The 12,976-nt window shown below is 43.8% G+C and overlaps 1 protein-coding gene across 1 annotated transcript in view; it reads right to left on the bottom strand.

Moving 5' to 3' along the window:
- Positions 1–4,479, bottom strand: part of LOC125484575 (E3 ubiquitin-protein ligase TRIM39-like) — a 32,820-nt gene extending 28,341 nt beyond the window's left edge. Inside the window, exons 1-2 of the mRNA XM_048603941.1 lie at positions 4,392–4,479; positions 609–727 (exon numbers count right to left, since the gene is read on the bottom strand). Of these exons, the coding sequence (XP_048459898.1) occupies positions 609–727; positions 4,392–4,479 (207 nt within the window). The remainder of the gene's footprint in view (positions 1–608; positions 728–4,391) is intronic.
- Positions 4,480–12,976: the final 8,497 nt, after the last annotated feature.

Genomic DNA, 12,976 nt, shown 5'->3' with positions numbered 1-12,976 from the left:
ACTCACAGGTGTACCAGCATTTTTTTCAATCACACATTATGGGTTGTACTTTCACATGGATCCAACTCCCCCATTTCCAGGAATCAGCTGAAGGGAAAGAGAGACACACTCAGACACACCAGCATTTCTCAATTTCTTCTTTTTGTGAGGAACAAATTTGCCACCCAGCCCCTTCCTCTCTTCCCATTGGTGTCCCTCACTCCCCCTGCAATAATGCTCCTCTCCGTGTTGCTGAGGTCATACACTCGATACAACATGTGCCGCTCTGCAGCCCTGAGCCATGGGGTGCTAATTCCCACAGAGGCCCACACACTGAGTTACTGAGATCTACAATATCCACCCCAAAGAGGCTGAGTACTGGTGCGGGGCAATCATCATCGGTTGCTCTCACACCTTTCCCAGTGCCCACCTTGTTCTCTCAGACTGTTAGAAAAAGGGGAGGAGGCAAATTCGACTGTCAAAAAATAAACCGCCATTAACCAAGCGCCAGGATAGTAAGCAAACACTGGAGTAAGTCAGTACTGTCTGCAATCAGTCCCCGTTAATGTTCGTCATTAATAAGAAAACTCTCCCTCACTATATTTCATATCAGCAAAAGTGTCACTCACCTTAATTGCAGCTTGTGCCTGATCCAGGCTCAGCAACGTGTGGGATTTATGTCTCCCTGCTACAATACAGGAACCACACACACACTCCGCATCATCATTACAGTAAAACTCGAGAATTTTTTATGATCAAAACACTCTTCCTTTAAGATTTCTGAGAGGCTCAATGAGCGTGTGATCTTTATAGGAATCTTTCAGTAAATGTGGTTTTAAATGTCGGGAGCAAAAAGATGTTTCACATTTCAGACACGTCTTCACAGCTGGAGTTGGATTCTCGACGCAGTATACACACAACGCATGAGGTGATTCAGTAGGAGACTGTGAACGGTTGCAGTTTTCCAGTATATTACACAGAGTGACGTTTCTCTCCAGAATGGGCCTGCGGTTGAATTTCCGACGACACTGAGGACACTCAAACATTCCTAAGCTTGGTGTCTGGTCCCAAACTCCCTCAATACATTTCAAACAGAAACTGTGTAGACAAGGCAATGTCACAGGATCCTGGCACACCTGGAGACACACAGGACAGGTTAATTCATCTTTTAAATCTCCAGTCTGCATCTTTCCAAATCAAGAAATAGTGTTCATTCAGCACTGGAGAATCTGAGAAACCACAGCAGGAAGTGAAATTCTTGCAGAAAGACACTGGGTGGAGGGAGTGATAAAGTTAGTTTCACTTTCATGATTCATTCTGGCTCAAGATTAACTCTTTCATGCCCACAGCAACAGTTCAGAACCAAAGTTAGAAGGGTGAGATTGCAGTTTCAATTAGGAATGCAGGAGTGCATGCCAGGAGCAACATCAGGCATGTATAACTGAGGTGGCATCCTGGTGAAGCCACAACAGAGGACTGCAGGGTGTCCCTGATTTATGAACTTCGAACTCACAAATGTATCTTGTACAGGGTGTAGTTTTTAAAATCTGACATACAAACATTTCCTGTACATATAAAGAGCTCCTTTATGTGGCCTGCATTGTGTTCTGACTTGCATGGTATAAGTCAACTTGTGATTGGTCTCAAGAATGGAACCTGTTTGCAACCCAGCGATTGCCTGTACTTGCAAATTGAACAACAGAAGCAGCATGTAAACACCAGGCTAAGTGATCCAACAACTAATCAAGCAGAATTAGGCTCTTCTGTCCTGTCACAGGACTGACTGTCCTGAATGGTGGTAGATGATCAAACAGCAAACTTTTATTTTCATTTCATTTCATTGGCGTTCCCTCACAGACGAGGATGGCTCTCTTCCACTCTGTACGGTGGCTGTACAGAACGATGTGGCTACCACAGGTTCTCTTACACTTGGAGCAGTTTGTGGTCACAGGAAGAGGTGGGTGGGATATTGGTGTGGCAGCACGGACCTTTCACTGTTTTCGCCTGCCTTCCAGTTTTTCCCAATAGCAAGTCTTGAGGTATTCGACGTCTTCCTGGATGGTCCTTCTCCACTTTGGACAGTCTTGGGCCAGTGTAAGAATGCCGCACTTTACCAGTGAGGCCTTGAGGCTATCACTGAAGTTCTTCCTCAGTCAGCCTGGGGCTCATCTGCCATTTTGAAGCTGGGAGTAGAGCACCTGCTTGAGGAGCCTCACATCAGTCATGCGGACGATGTACACAGCCCATCTTAGCCCATCGAAGGTGGTCAGCGCTTCAATGCTGGAGATGTTGGCCTAGTTGAGGACCCTGGTGTTGGTGTGTCTTTCTTCCCAGCAAATTCACAGGATCTTGCGTAGGCAGCATTGGTGGTACTGCTCCAGGGCCTTGAGGTGTCTGCTGTAGACAGTTCACGTCTCAGTGCCATATAGGAGTGCGAGAACCACCACAGCTCTGTAAACCATGATCTTTGTGTTGGATCAGAAGTTGTTGTCCTCAAACACCTTTTTCCTCAGGCAGCTGAAGGCTGCGTTTACACATTGGAGACAATGTGGGATCTCTTCATTAATAGCTGCTTTGGCTAACAGGACACTTCCAAGGTATTGGATGGTCAATGTTCTCTAAGGCCTCCCCGTGGACCTTGATGATTAGGGGTTTGCTCTACAATGTCAGGCCAGGTTGGTGGAGGACCTTCATCTTGCTGATGTTCAAGGTAAGACCCATGTTCTCAGATGCCTCCATGAAGGTGCTGATGATGGTCTGGAGTACATCCTCTGAGATTGCACATACAGAAGATGAAGAACATCTGCATATCGCAGCTCGATGACACCAGTTGGGGTGACTTTGGTTTTGGCTTGAAGGTGATGGAAGTTGAATAATTTCCCACAGGTTCTATAAGTTAGCTTCACTCCATGGGGAGCTTGTCGGCAGTGAGGTGAATTGAGGTAGATCGAGAACAGTGTTGGGGCAGTGCCGCAGCCCTACTTGACTCTGGTCTGAAAGGGGAAATGGTTGGTAGCGGAGCCATTTGTCGTTACCATGACTTCCATGTCATCATGAAGCAGATGAAGGATGGTGACAAACTTCATGGTGCAACCATAGCAGAGAAGAACACTTCATAATGCTTCCCCACTGAGGGTGTCAAAGGCCTTTGTAAGGTTCGAAGAAGGCCATGTACAGGGGTAGGTCTGTTTCTCTGCATTTCTCTTGCAGTTGTCGTGCAGTGAAAATCATGTCCATTGTGCCCCTCCATGGCCAAAAGCCACACTGCGACTTCAGGAAGAGTTCCTCAGATACAGGTCCTGTGCACTGCACTGTAGGCAATCCAAGGCCAAACAGCAGTGGCTGGTCTCCTGTTGTCTTGGAACCCCCTCAGCAAACAACAAACATGAGGAGGAGGCTCCACAAACTTTTCCACTCTTAACAATAGAGGAGCCCAGCACATAAGTGCAATCGAAAAGACTGAAGCATTTGCATTCATCTTGGTCATCTCTGAAGGACACCAAGCATCATTGGTGCCAGTCTTAAGCCAATTCGATTCACTTCACATGATATTAGGAAATAGCTGAAGGCACTGGGTCTTATAAAGCCTATGGGCCCTGACAACTTTTCAGCAACAGAACTGAAGACTTTTGTTCTTAGGCATTCTTAGGATCGAGGATGATTTTCTTCCATTCCTGTTTTTGTGGGCTCTGAGGTCACTAAACATTCCAAAGCTGGATCCACACAACCTGCCACAGGTTGGATAGGTAGTGTTTCAAGAGAGTGGTTGGGATGTTTTGGTTTTTGCACCTTCCGCTGCTATCACTTGGCCTCCACGTAGGCCTATAGGAGCCACCCAAAATGGTTGCCTCTTTCGTGGATGCTTCTTCTGCAGTTTGGGCTAAAGATTCCCATGGATCGGTGGGAATGTTGCTCTTCTTCAAGGACATCCTTGAAGCATTACCTCTGCCCTCCTAGTAAACACGTGGCTACAGGTAGAGGGCTTGTTTTGGGAATTTTGTGTCAGGATTGCAAATGATGTATCCATCCAAAGCAGCTGATTGATAGTAACCACTACTGCAATGCTGTGGATGTTGGGCCAAAGAGGCACTGATATTGGAATGCCTATCCTGCAGATGGAATGCAGAATTTTGCAGAGGTATTTCTTGTGATATTTCCCAAGGGATTTGAGCTGCCTGTTCTACACTGTCCATGCTTCTGATATGTACATGACAACTGGTAACACTGCTGCATGATAGACTATAAGCTTGGTGTCAGGTTTGAGGTCTTTGTCATGTAGCAATCTGTTCCTCAGACAGCCAAGGTTCGTGCTGGAATACTGGAAGTGGTATACATATTATTATCTATGTTTGCCCTTACTGTAAGAAGGCTCATAAGGCCTAGTGATTTATTCACATTGTACAGTGACTCACCATGATTCTTGCAGTTGAGGCAGTCTGGTGTGGCAGGAACAGACCAGTAGAGGACCTTTTTCTTCCGAATGTTTAGCTTAAGGCCCATTTTCTTTTATGTCTTCATGAATGCATCGATGATAGATTGGATCTTGTCCTCTGAGTGTGCAAACACTAGCAAGTGTCACCAGCAGCCCAATGACAGAGTTAGCGTGGTCTTGGTTTTGGACTGGATGCAATGCAGGTTGAACAATTTTACCCTTGTTCTTTAGACTAGTTCCACTCCAGCAGGAAGCTTCATGGATATAGGGTAGTGCATTGCAGTGAGGAAGATGGAGAAGAGTCTTGGTGCAATGACACAGCTTTACTTGCTCCCAGTTTGTACATACGTCGGATCTCGTGTATGTGTTGACAAAGTTCCTCACATTCACTGTGCAGCAGGTGGAAGGTGATAAATTTCTGTGGGCAACCAATTTTAGAAGGACACTTCAAAGACTCCAACCCTTGGTTGACAGAGTCAAAAGCCTTTGAAAGGTTGAAGAAGGCCTCTTTCTTGAATTTATCTTGCTGTGAAGGTCATATTCACTGTGCCTCTTGATGAATGTGACTCCAAGAGGAGCTCTTCATGCACAGGGAGAAAGATTTTGAGCAAGATTTTTGCAATGACCTTCTCTGTGGCAGACAGCAGGGACACCAGTCTTTCATTTCTGAGATTGATTTTATCTCCTTTCTTGAAGGTGATCACAATTACAGCATCTCAAAGATCTACTGGTATGCTGGTGTCCTTCCAGATGAGATGAGATTGTGTGGAAATGTTGTTTTGATAGGTCAAAGTACTTCTGCACTGTGTTTTAATATTGACAGGCTGGGATGCTGATGAGATGATGCCAGTAGAAGGTTGTGTGATGCCATTAAGGACACCATAGCACAGCTTCAGAGTCAGTACAGAAAACCCTCAACACACACATTAACTTTCTGCCCTTGATGAGCACCACCCTGTTTAGATGTCACAGTGGGGTAGGTCATTAATCCATAGAGTTTTACTGCATGGGAGTAGGCCCTTTAGCCCATTGTGTCTCTCTTGGTTATCAAGCATCTATCTGGTTTAATCTCACTTTCCAGCACTTGGCTTGTAGCCTTGTATGCTAAGGCATTTCAAGTGTTCATCTAAATGTTACAAGGGTTCCTGCCTCTCTTACACTTTCAGCCAGTGAGTTCCAAAGAGATAGAAAGTGCTGCAGATGCTGAAGTCAGAGATAACACAGCGTGGAGCTGGAGGAGCACAGCAGGCCAGGCAGCATTAGAGGAAAGGGAGAGTTGACATTTTCGGTCGGGACCCTTCTTCAGAAATTCCAAATATTGAAGTTTCAAATATTGACCACCATTTTTTAAAAATCCCCTGTGAACCTCCAGCCCCCTCACCTTAAATATATGACCCCTGACTATTGAATCCTCCACTAAGGGGAAAAGATTCTTCCACGCACCAAAAGAAATAGGAACAGGACGAGGTCATGCAGTCTTTTGAGCCTGCTTCGCCATTCAACAGGATCATGGCTGATCCAACTTTCCGCACATCCATTTTCCTGCCTTCTCCTCATTACTATTTGCTTCTACCCAAATGGACTTTACATCACCAAAGCCTAAATCATCTCTCAATCATTCCTGAATATTACTTTCCCAGTTCTGATTGTAAGTTTAAGAGATGTCAGGAGAGACCAGCTGAGCAGAATATGCAGCTTTTCATATCTGGGGAGTCCTGGATGCTGCCAGTGTCCCAGATGACCACATGTGCAAAGAAGTACTCCCAGCTGCAGAAGCTGGACCTCCAAGTCTCAGAACTTGAGCAGCAGCTGGAGACACTGCAGTGCATCTGCAAGGCAGAGAGTTATGTGGATAGCAACATAGCTCAAGGGACTAGAAAAAAGCAGGGAATGGGCAACCACCAGATAGCCCGGAAAGAACAGGCAGGAAGTGCTGGAGTCCCCTGGGATTCCACTCGTTAACCAGTATTCCATTTTGGAAGCTGATGAGGGTGCTGGTACCTTGGTGGACTGTGGTCAGAGCTAAGCTTCTGGCACCACAAGTGCTTGACTGTTCGGGCTGGGGGTGGAGGAGGTGGAAGCAGAAAGGAAAGGCATTAGAGATAGGGGATTCTTTATTCAGGGAAGCAGACAGCTGTTTCTGTGGCTGAAGACGTGACTCCAAAATGATGTGAATCCTTCCTTATGCCACGGTCAGGGATGTCACTGAATGGCTGCAGGGCATCCTGAAAAGGGAAGTTGATGAGTTAAGAGGTCATGATACATTTTGGTACCACTGATATGGGAAAAATGAGGAATGAGGTGTTGCATCAAGAATTCAGGGAGCTAAGCAATAGGTTAAAGAACAAGACCTCAATGGTTGTAATCTCTGGATTACTCCTGGTGTCATGTCCTAGCAAGTTTAGAAATAGGAAATAGGACAAATGAATGCGTGGTTCAAGGGTTGGTATAACAGGAAAGGTTTTTAAGGTCTTAGCGAAAATTTGTAGCTCAGGTTGTGGATATAGCTGTTCTTTAGCTTGGTGAGCCAGTTGTTCTGTGGTGTGCAAACGTTTTGTTATCGTTCTAGGCAACATCATCAGTGCGACCTCTAAAACAAAAAAAGAAAAGAAAACGAAGAAAACAAAAGAAACAAAAAGACCCAACAAACAGCTCCCGCTCTTAGACATAACAGTAGAGAGACTAACTGACAGCGAATTTCAGACCCGAGTATACAGAAAGGCCACACACATGGACCAAATCCTGAACTTCAATTGCAACCACCCCAGCATACACAAAGAGAGCTGCATTAAGACACTATTTAAATGAGCCATATCACACTGCAATGCTCCAGAACTCTGGAGAATGGAAGAGGAACACCCGCGCAAAGTATTTACTGACAATGGATACCTAAGAAGTTTCGTCCGCAGATGCCTACAAAACAAATGACAGTCAGAGGACATGGCACAACGGAAGACACTAGCAATGCTACCCTACCTTAAAAATATATCAGAAATGAGAACCAGACTCCTAAGACCGCATAAGATCATGATTGCACACAAACCTACATCAACACTGCGTCAAATGTTATCAAAGACTTAAGACCCCAAACTGACAGTAAACAGGACTAACGTGATGTACAGAATCCCATGCAGTGAGTGCAATAAACATTACATTGGACAAATGGGGAGGAAACTGACAATCAGGATACATGAACACCAGCTGGCAGTAAAAAGACATGACCAATAGTCACTTGTCTCGATACACACAAAGGGCCGTCAGTTCAACTGGGACAAACTGACTATACTGGGACAAGCAAACAAATGACATTACAAGGGAATTTCTGGAAGCCTGGTTCTCAACACGGGTCTCCATTAACAAACACAGAGAAATAAATCCCATATACAGACTGCTGCTAAAAAACAGAACTGGAAGTGACAAGAGCCATCACACCAGAGGAGCAGAACACCAATGTTTATTTAGAGGTTGCGCTGATGATGTTGCCTAGAATGGTAACAAAATGTCTGCACACCACAGAACATCTGGCTCCGTGAGCTAACAAACAACTACAAGAGGAAGGGTTTTAGATTCCTGGATCACTGGGACCATTTTTGGGGAATGTGGGACATGTACAAATGGGACAGTCTGTACCTGAACCACTTTGGGACCAACATACTTGCAGGTAAGTTTTGTAGTGCTGTTGGGGAGAAGTTTGAACTAGTCTGGCAGAGCGAGGGTGTGTAAAATATTGATGAAACAGAGACACATCATGCTACAGCAAAAAAGCAAGTCACAGTAAGTTCAGCTATGTTGAGTATAAAGAGAGTAAGGCAAGGCTAATTGGTCTTTAATGTAAGGAGTATAATAGATAAGGCTAATGAGTTAACAGCGTGGATTTACACATAGAAGTGTGATATTGTTGCCATCACAGGAACATGGTTGAGGGAAAGGCTGGACTGGCAACTCAATATTCTGGGGTATAGAATCTTCAGGCAAGACAGGGGAGGTGTAAAAAGGGTGGTGGTTAATTAATAGCACTATTAATTAAGGAGTCAATTACTGCAATAAGGACAGATGATATCCTGGAAGGGTCTTCAAAAGAGGCTTTGTGGGTAGAATTTAGGAATGTTAAGGGGGCAGCTACTTTACTGGGAATGCATTACAGGCCCCCAAAGAGACAGTGGGAAATAGAGGAGCAAATATGTAGACAGTTTACAGAGGTTTGTAAGAATAATAATTGGGTAATTATGTCAGGGGATTTCAAATTTCCCAAAATAAATTGGGATAGTCATCATGTTAAGGGTTTAGAGGAAGCAGATTTCATGAAATGTATCCAGGCTAGTTTTTTATATCACTACATAGAAGGCCAAACAAGACACAATGCAGTGCTGGATCTGGTTCTGGGGAGAGAAGCCAGACAAGTGTTTGATGTGGCACCGGGGGAGCATTTGATGATAGCAACCACAATTAGGGTACTGTTCAAATATTTTCTGCACAAAGAAAAAGGTGGCCTGGAAAATATGACTTTGGACTGAGGGAAGGTTGGTCAGATGGGCAGTAGCAGATGGTATTTAATCATGATAAATACAAGGTGATGCACTTTGGAAGAAGAAACAGGATGAGGGAGTATTTAATGAATGGCAGGACATTGGGTAGCTTAAAGTAACAGAGGGATCTTAGGGTAATTATTCACAGATCCCTGAAGTCGGCAGAACATGTATATAGGATAGTTAAGAAGGTATATGGGACTTGCTTTCTTCAACCGTGGCATGGAGTACAAGAGCAAGGAAGTAATAAAGAAGAAGCTGGCCACAGTAAACTGGGAACATCACCTTACAGGTAAGTCTACAGTGGGGCGTTGGGGGGATTTAAAAAGGAGAATACAGGTCCAACATGTACCCTTTAAGAGGGAAAGGCAGGAGCAATAAGTTCAGAGAACCCTGAATGTCTAGGACAATTCAGGAGTGGATAAAGAAGAGGGGTACAGCTTTTAGCAAGTCCAAAGGGAGCAATTCAGCTGTGGCTCTATAGCAATGCAGGAAGTGCAGGAGGGAAATTACGAAACCAATCAGAAGAGCAAAAAGGAGGCATAAACCAGCTCTTGCAAAGAGGAGACAACAAGGTGCAGGGCTGGATGAACACAGCAGGCCAAGCAGCATCATAGGAGCAGAGAGGCTGACGTTTCGGGCCTAGACCCTTCATCAGGATTCAGGAGAATCCTAAGGTACTTTATAAGTACGTTAAAGGGAAGAGGTTAACCAGGGAAAGAATAGGGCCCATTAAGGAGTAAGGAGGCAACCTGTGTGAAGCCACAGGACATTGGAAAGGTGTCAATGAATATTTCTCTTTAGTCTTCACTCTGGAAAAGGAGAACATAGGTATTCAGGAAAAGAGACTGTGATAAACTTGCATAGTTTGACAGAGGAAATGGGAGGAATTGGAGTCTCTGTGGGTCTTAAAAACAGACGAATACCCTGGCCCAAATGAATTGCATCCCAGACTATAATGGGAGGTGAGGCAGAAAATTGCAAGGGCTCTAACACAAATTTTTAATTCTTCTCTGGCTACAGTGGAAGTGTCAGAGGACTTGAGGATGGTAAATGTCGTTCCACTTTTTAAGGAGGGTGATAGAGAAGAACCAGGAAATTACAGGCCAGTGAGTCTCATGTCGGTGATAGGGAAACTGTTGGAGAAAATTCTGAAGGAGGAAATTAATTCCCACTTGGAAAGGTATGGGTTTATTAGGGATAGTCAGCTTGGCTTTGTCAGAGGGAGGTCATGCCTAACAATTTGTTAGAACCTTTTGAAAATATGATCAAGTGGGTGGATTAGGTAAGTTCAGTTGATGTAGTTTATATGGATTTTAGCAAAGCTTTTGACAAGGTCCCACATGGGATACTAACTGAGAAGGTTAAAGGACATGGAATTCAGACTTGGTGAGATGGATCAGCAATTGGTTTAATATTAGGACACAAAGGGTAGTGATAAAAGGCTATTTGAGTGTGGAGGCCAGTGTCCAGTGGTGTACCACGGGTATCAGTATTGGGACCCTTATTAAGGAAGGGTCACCGGACCCAAAACATTAACTCTGTTTTCTCCTCCACAGGTGCTGCCAGACCTGCTGAGATTTTCCAACAACTTTGTTTTTGTTGGGACCCTTATTGTTTGTTTTATATATGTGAATGATATAGATAAAAATTGGGGGGAATATTAACCAAATTTGCAGATGATATTAAGACTGGTAGAGTGATTAATAGTGAAGAAGATGGTTATAGGTTACAGGAAAATATAAATAGGTTGGTCAGACGGGCAATGACATTGTATTTAGCTCTGAAAAATAAAAGGTGATGCACTTTGGAAGAAGAAACAAGATGAGGGAGTATTTAATGAATGACAGGACATTGGGTAGTTTAAAGGAACAGAGGGATCTTAGGGTAATTATTCACAGATCCCTGAAGTCAGCAAAGCATGTGTATAGGATAGTGAAGAAGGTCTATAGGATATTTGCTTGCTTCAGTCATGGCATTGAGTCTAGGAGCAAGGAGGTAATGTTGGAGTTGTACAGAGCATTGCTCAGGCCACAACTGGAGTACTGTGTACAGTTTTAGTCACCTCACTACAGGAAGGATGTGGTAGCACTAGGAGCACAGAGGAGGTTTACCAGGATGTTGCCTGCGATGGAGAAATTGAGCTATAAAGATTGACCAGATAATCTTAGACTGGGGACAACAAGGTGCAGGGCTGGATGAACACAGCAGGCCAAGCAGCATCATAGGAGCAGAAAGGCTGACGTTTCGGGCCTAGACCCTTAGATTGTTTTCTTTAGAGCAGAGAAGACTGAGGAGAGACATGATTGAGGTGTATAAGATTAAGAGGGGTACAGACAGGATAAAATAGAAAGCAGCTGTTCCCCTTGGGTGAGGAGTTAATCATGAGAGGGAATAGTTTTATGGTAAGGGGCAGGAGATTCAGATGGGATTTGGGAAAAAACATTTTCACTCAGTGGGTGATGGGAGTCTGGAATGCATTGCCTGGGAAGGTAGTGAAAGCTGGAAATGTTACAACTTTTTAAAAATATTTGGATGAGCACTTCAATTATCATAACATTCAAGAATATGACAAATGCCTGAAATTGGAATTAACGAACTTTTACTGGTAGTTATTGTAGGTGAAAACTTGATAGGCTGAAGGGCCTTTTCTGCACTGTATGAATCTATTTATCTATGATTTCCTTGTAACCATGCCTCTATAATGTTTACAAGATCATATCCATTTACCTTGATTTCCTCCTTGCTACTTAACGCACTATTGATTTTCATGTCATCTGCAAATTTACTAATTATAACTCCCTCCTCATGTCGAGATAATTCATGTACATAAAAACACAGCAAGGGACCCACTACTGAACCCTGCACTAAACACTGCACTCAAACTTTCAATCTCAAAAACATTCTTCAACCAGCAACATCTGAATCCTTCCACTAATCTAGGTTTGGATCCAATTTGCCAAGCAGCCCTGCATCCCATGGGCTCTTACCATCTTGATGGATCTCCCATGTGACACCTTGTCAAAATGTGTCAACTGCACCCACTGCACTAACCTCCAACTTTCCCACTAAGCTGCAGTTGTACAGTCAAGCAACTACTTCAAGGATTGTCATGTGATCAGTGAGCTGATGCCACACTGATATATTCAGTTCCAGTTTCTCTAGCTATTCCTATGCATGGACCTCAGAGGTCCACACAGTGGCAGACAAATTAGAGAGAACATAACCACCCTTATCAACACATCTAGTCATCTCCTCAAAACACTCAATCAAATTTGTTAGACGTAATCTCCCCCTTACAAGATCATGCTGGCTATTCTTGATTGATCCTTGCCTCTCCAAGTCAAAATTAATCCTGCCTGTCAGATTTTTTTCCAATAGCTTCCCTAACACAGATGTTAAACTAATTGTCCTGTAGTTTCCTGGTTTATACCTTTCTTGAATATCCACCTTCTTGAATAATGATAACACATTAGTTGTCCTCCAGTCCTCTGGCACCTCTCCTGTGCCTAGAGAGGATTTGAAAATTCATGTTAGGGCCCCTACAACCTTGTCCCTTGCTGCCCCTTGCAGGCTGGGTATATCTCATCAAGGCCTTGAGATTTCTCTAATTTTAACCCCACTGAACCTGCCTCCCTCTCATTGTTAATTTGTTCAAGTATATCACAGTCTCCTTCCTTCTGTACCTAAACCATCCTTCTCTATTTTGAATATTCAGAAGTATTTAGATATGCACAAACATTGTCAAATCTAACAAGGCTCTGGCCAAGTGGAAAATGGGATTAGAATAGTTAGGTGGCTGTTGGATGTGATAAACCAAAGGGCCTTTTTCTGTGTTGGAGTTACTATGACTCCAATATAGATGCAAAATATTCATTTAAAACCTCCTCTGTATCTTCCAGCTGCATGCAGAGATTGCCACATTGACCCCTAATGAGTGCTACTCTTTCCCTGATTATCCTCTTGCCCTAACGTACTTAGAAAATACCTTTGGCTTTTCCTTTATTTTAGCCACGCGTATTTATCATGCCCTTTTTGA

Source organism: Rhincodon typus, chromosome 12, assembly GCF_021869965.1.
Source record: "Rhincodon typus isolate 14 chromosome 12, sRhiTyp1.1, whole genome shotgun sequence".
NCBI lineage: Eukaryota > Metazoa > Chordata > Chondrichthyes > Orectolobiformes > Rhincodontidae > Rhincodon > Rhincodon typus.
Note: the sequence above shows the minus strand (reverse complement) of the source record. Positions and strands in the feature narration are given on the sequence as shown.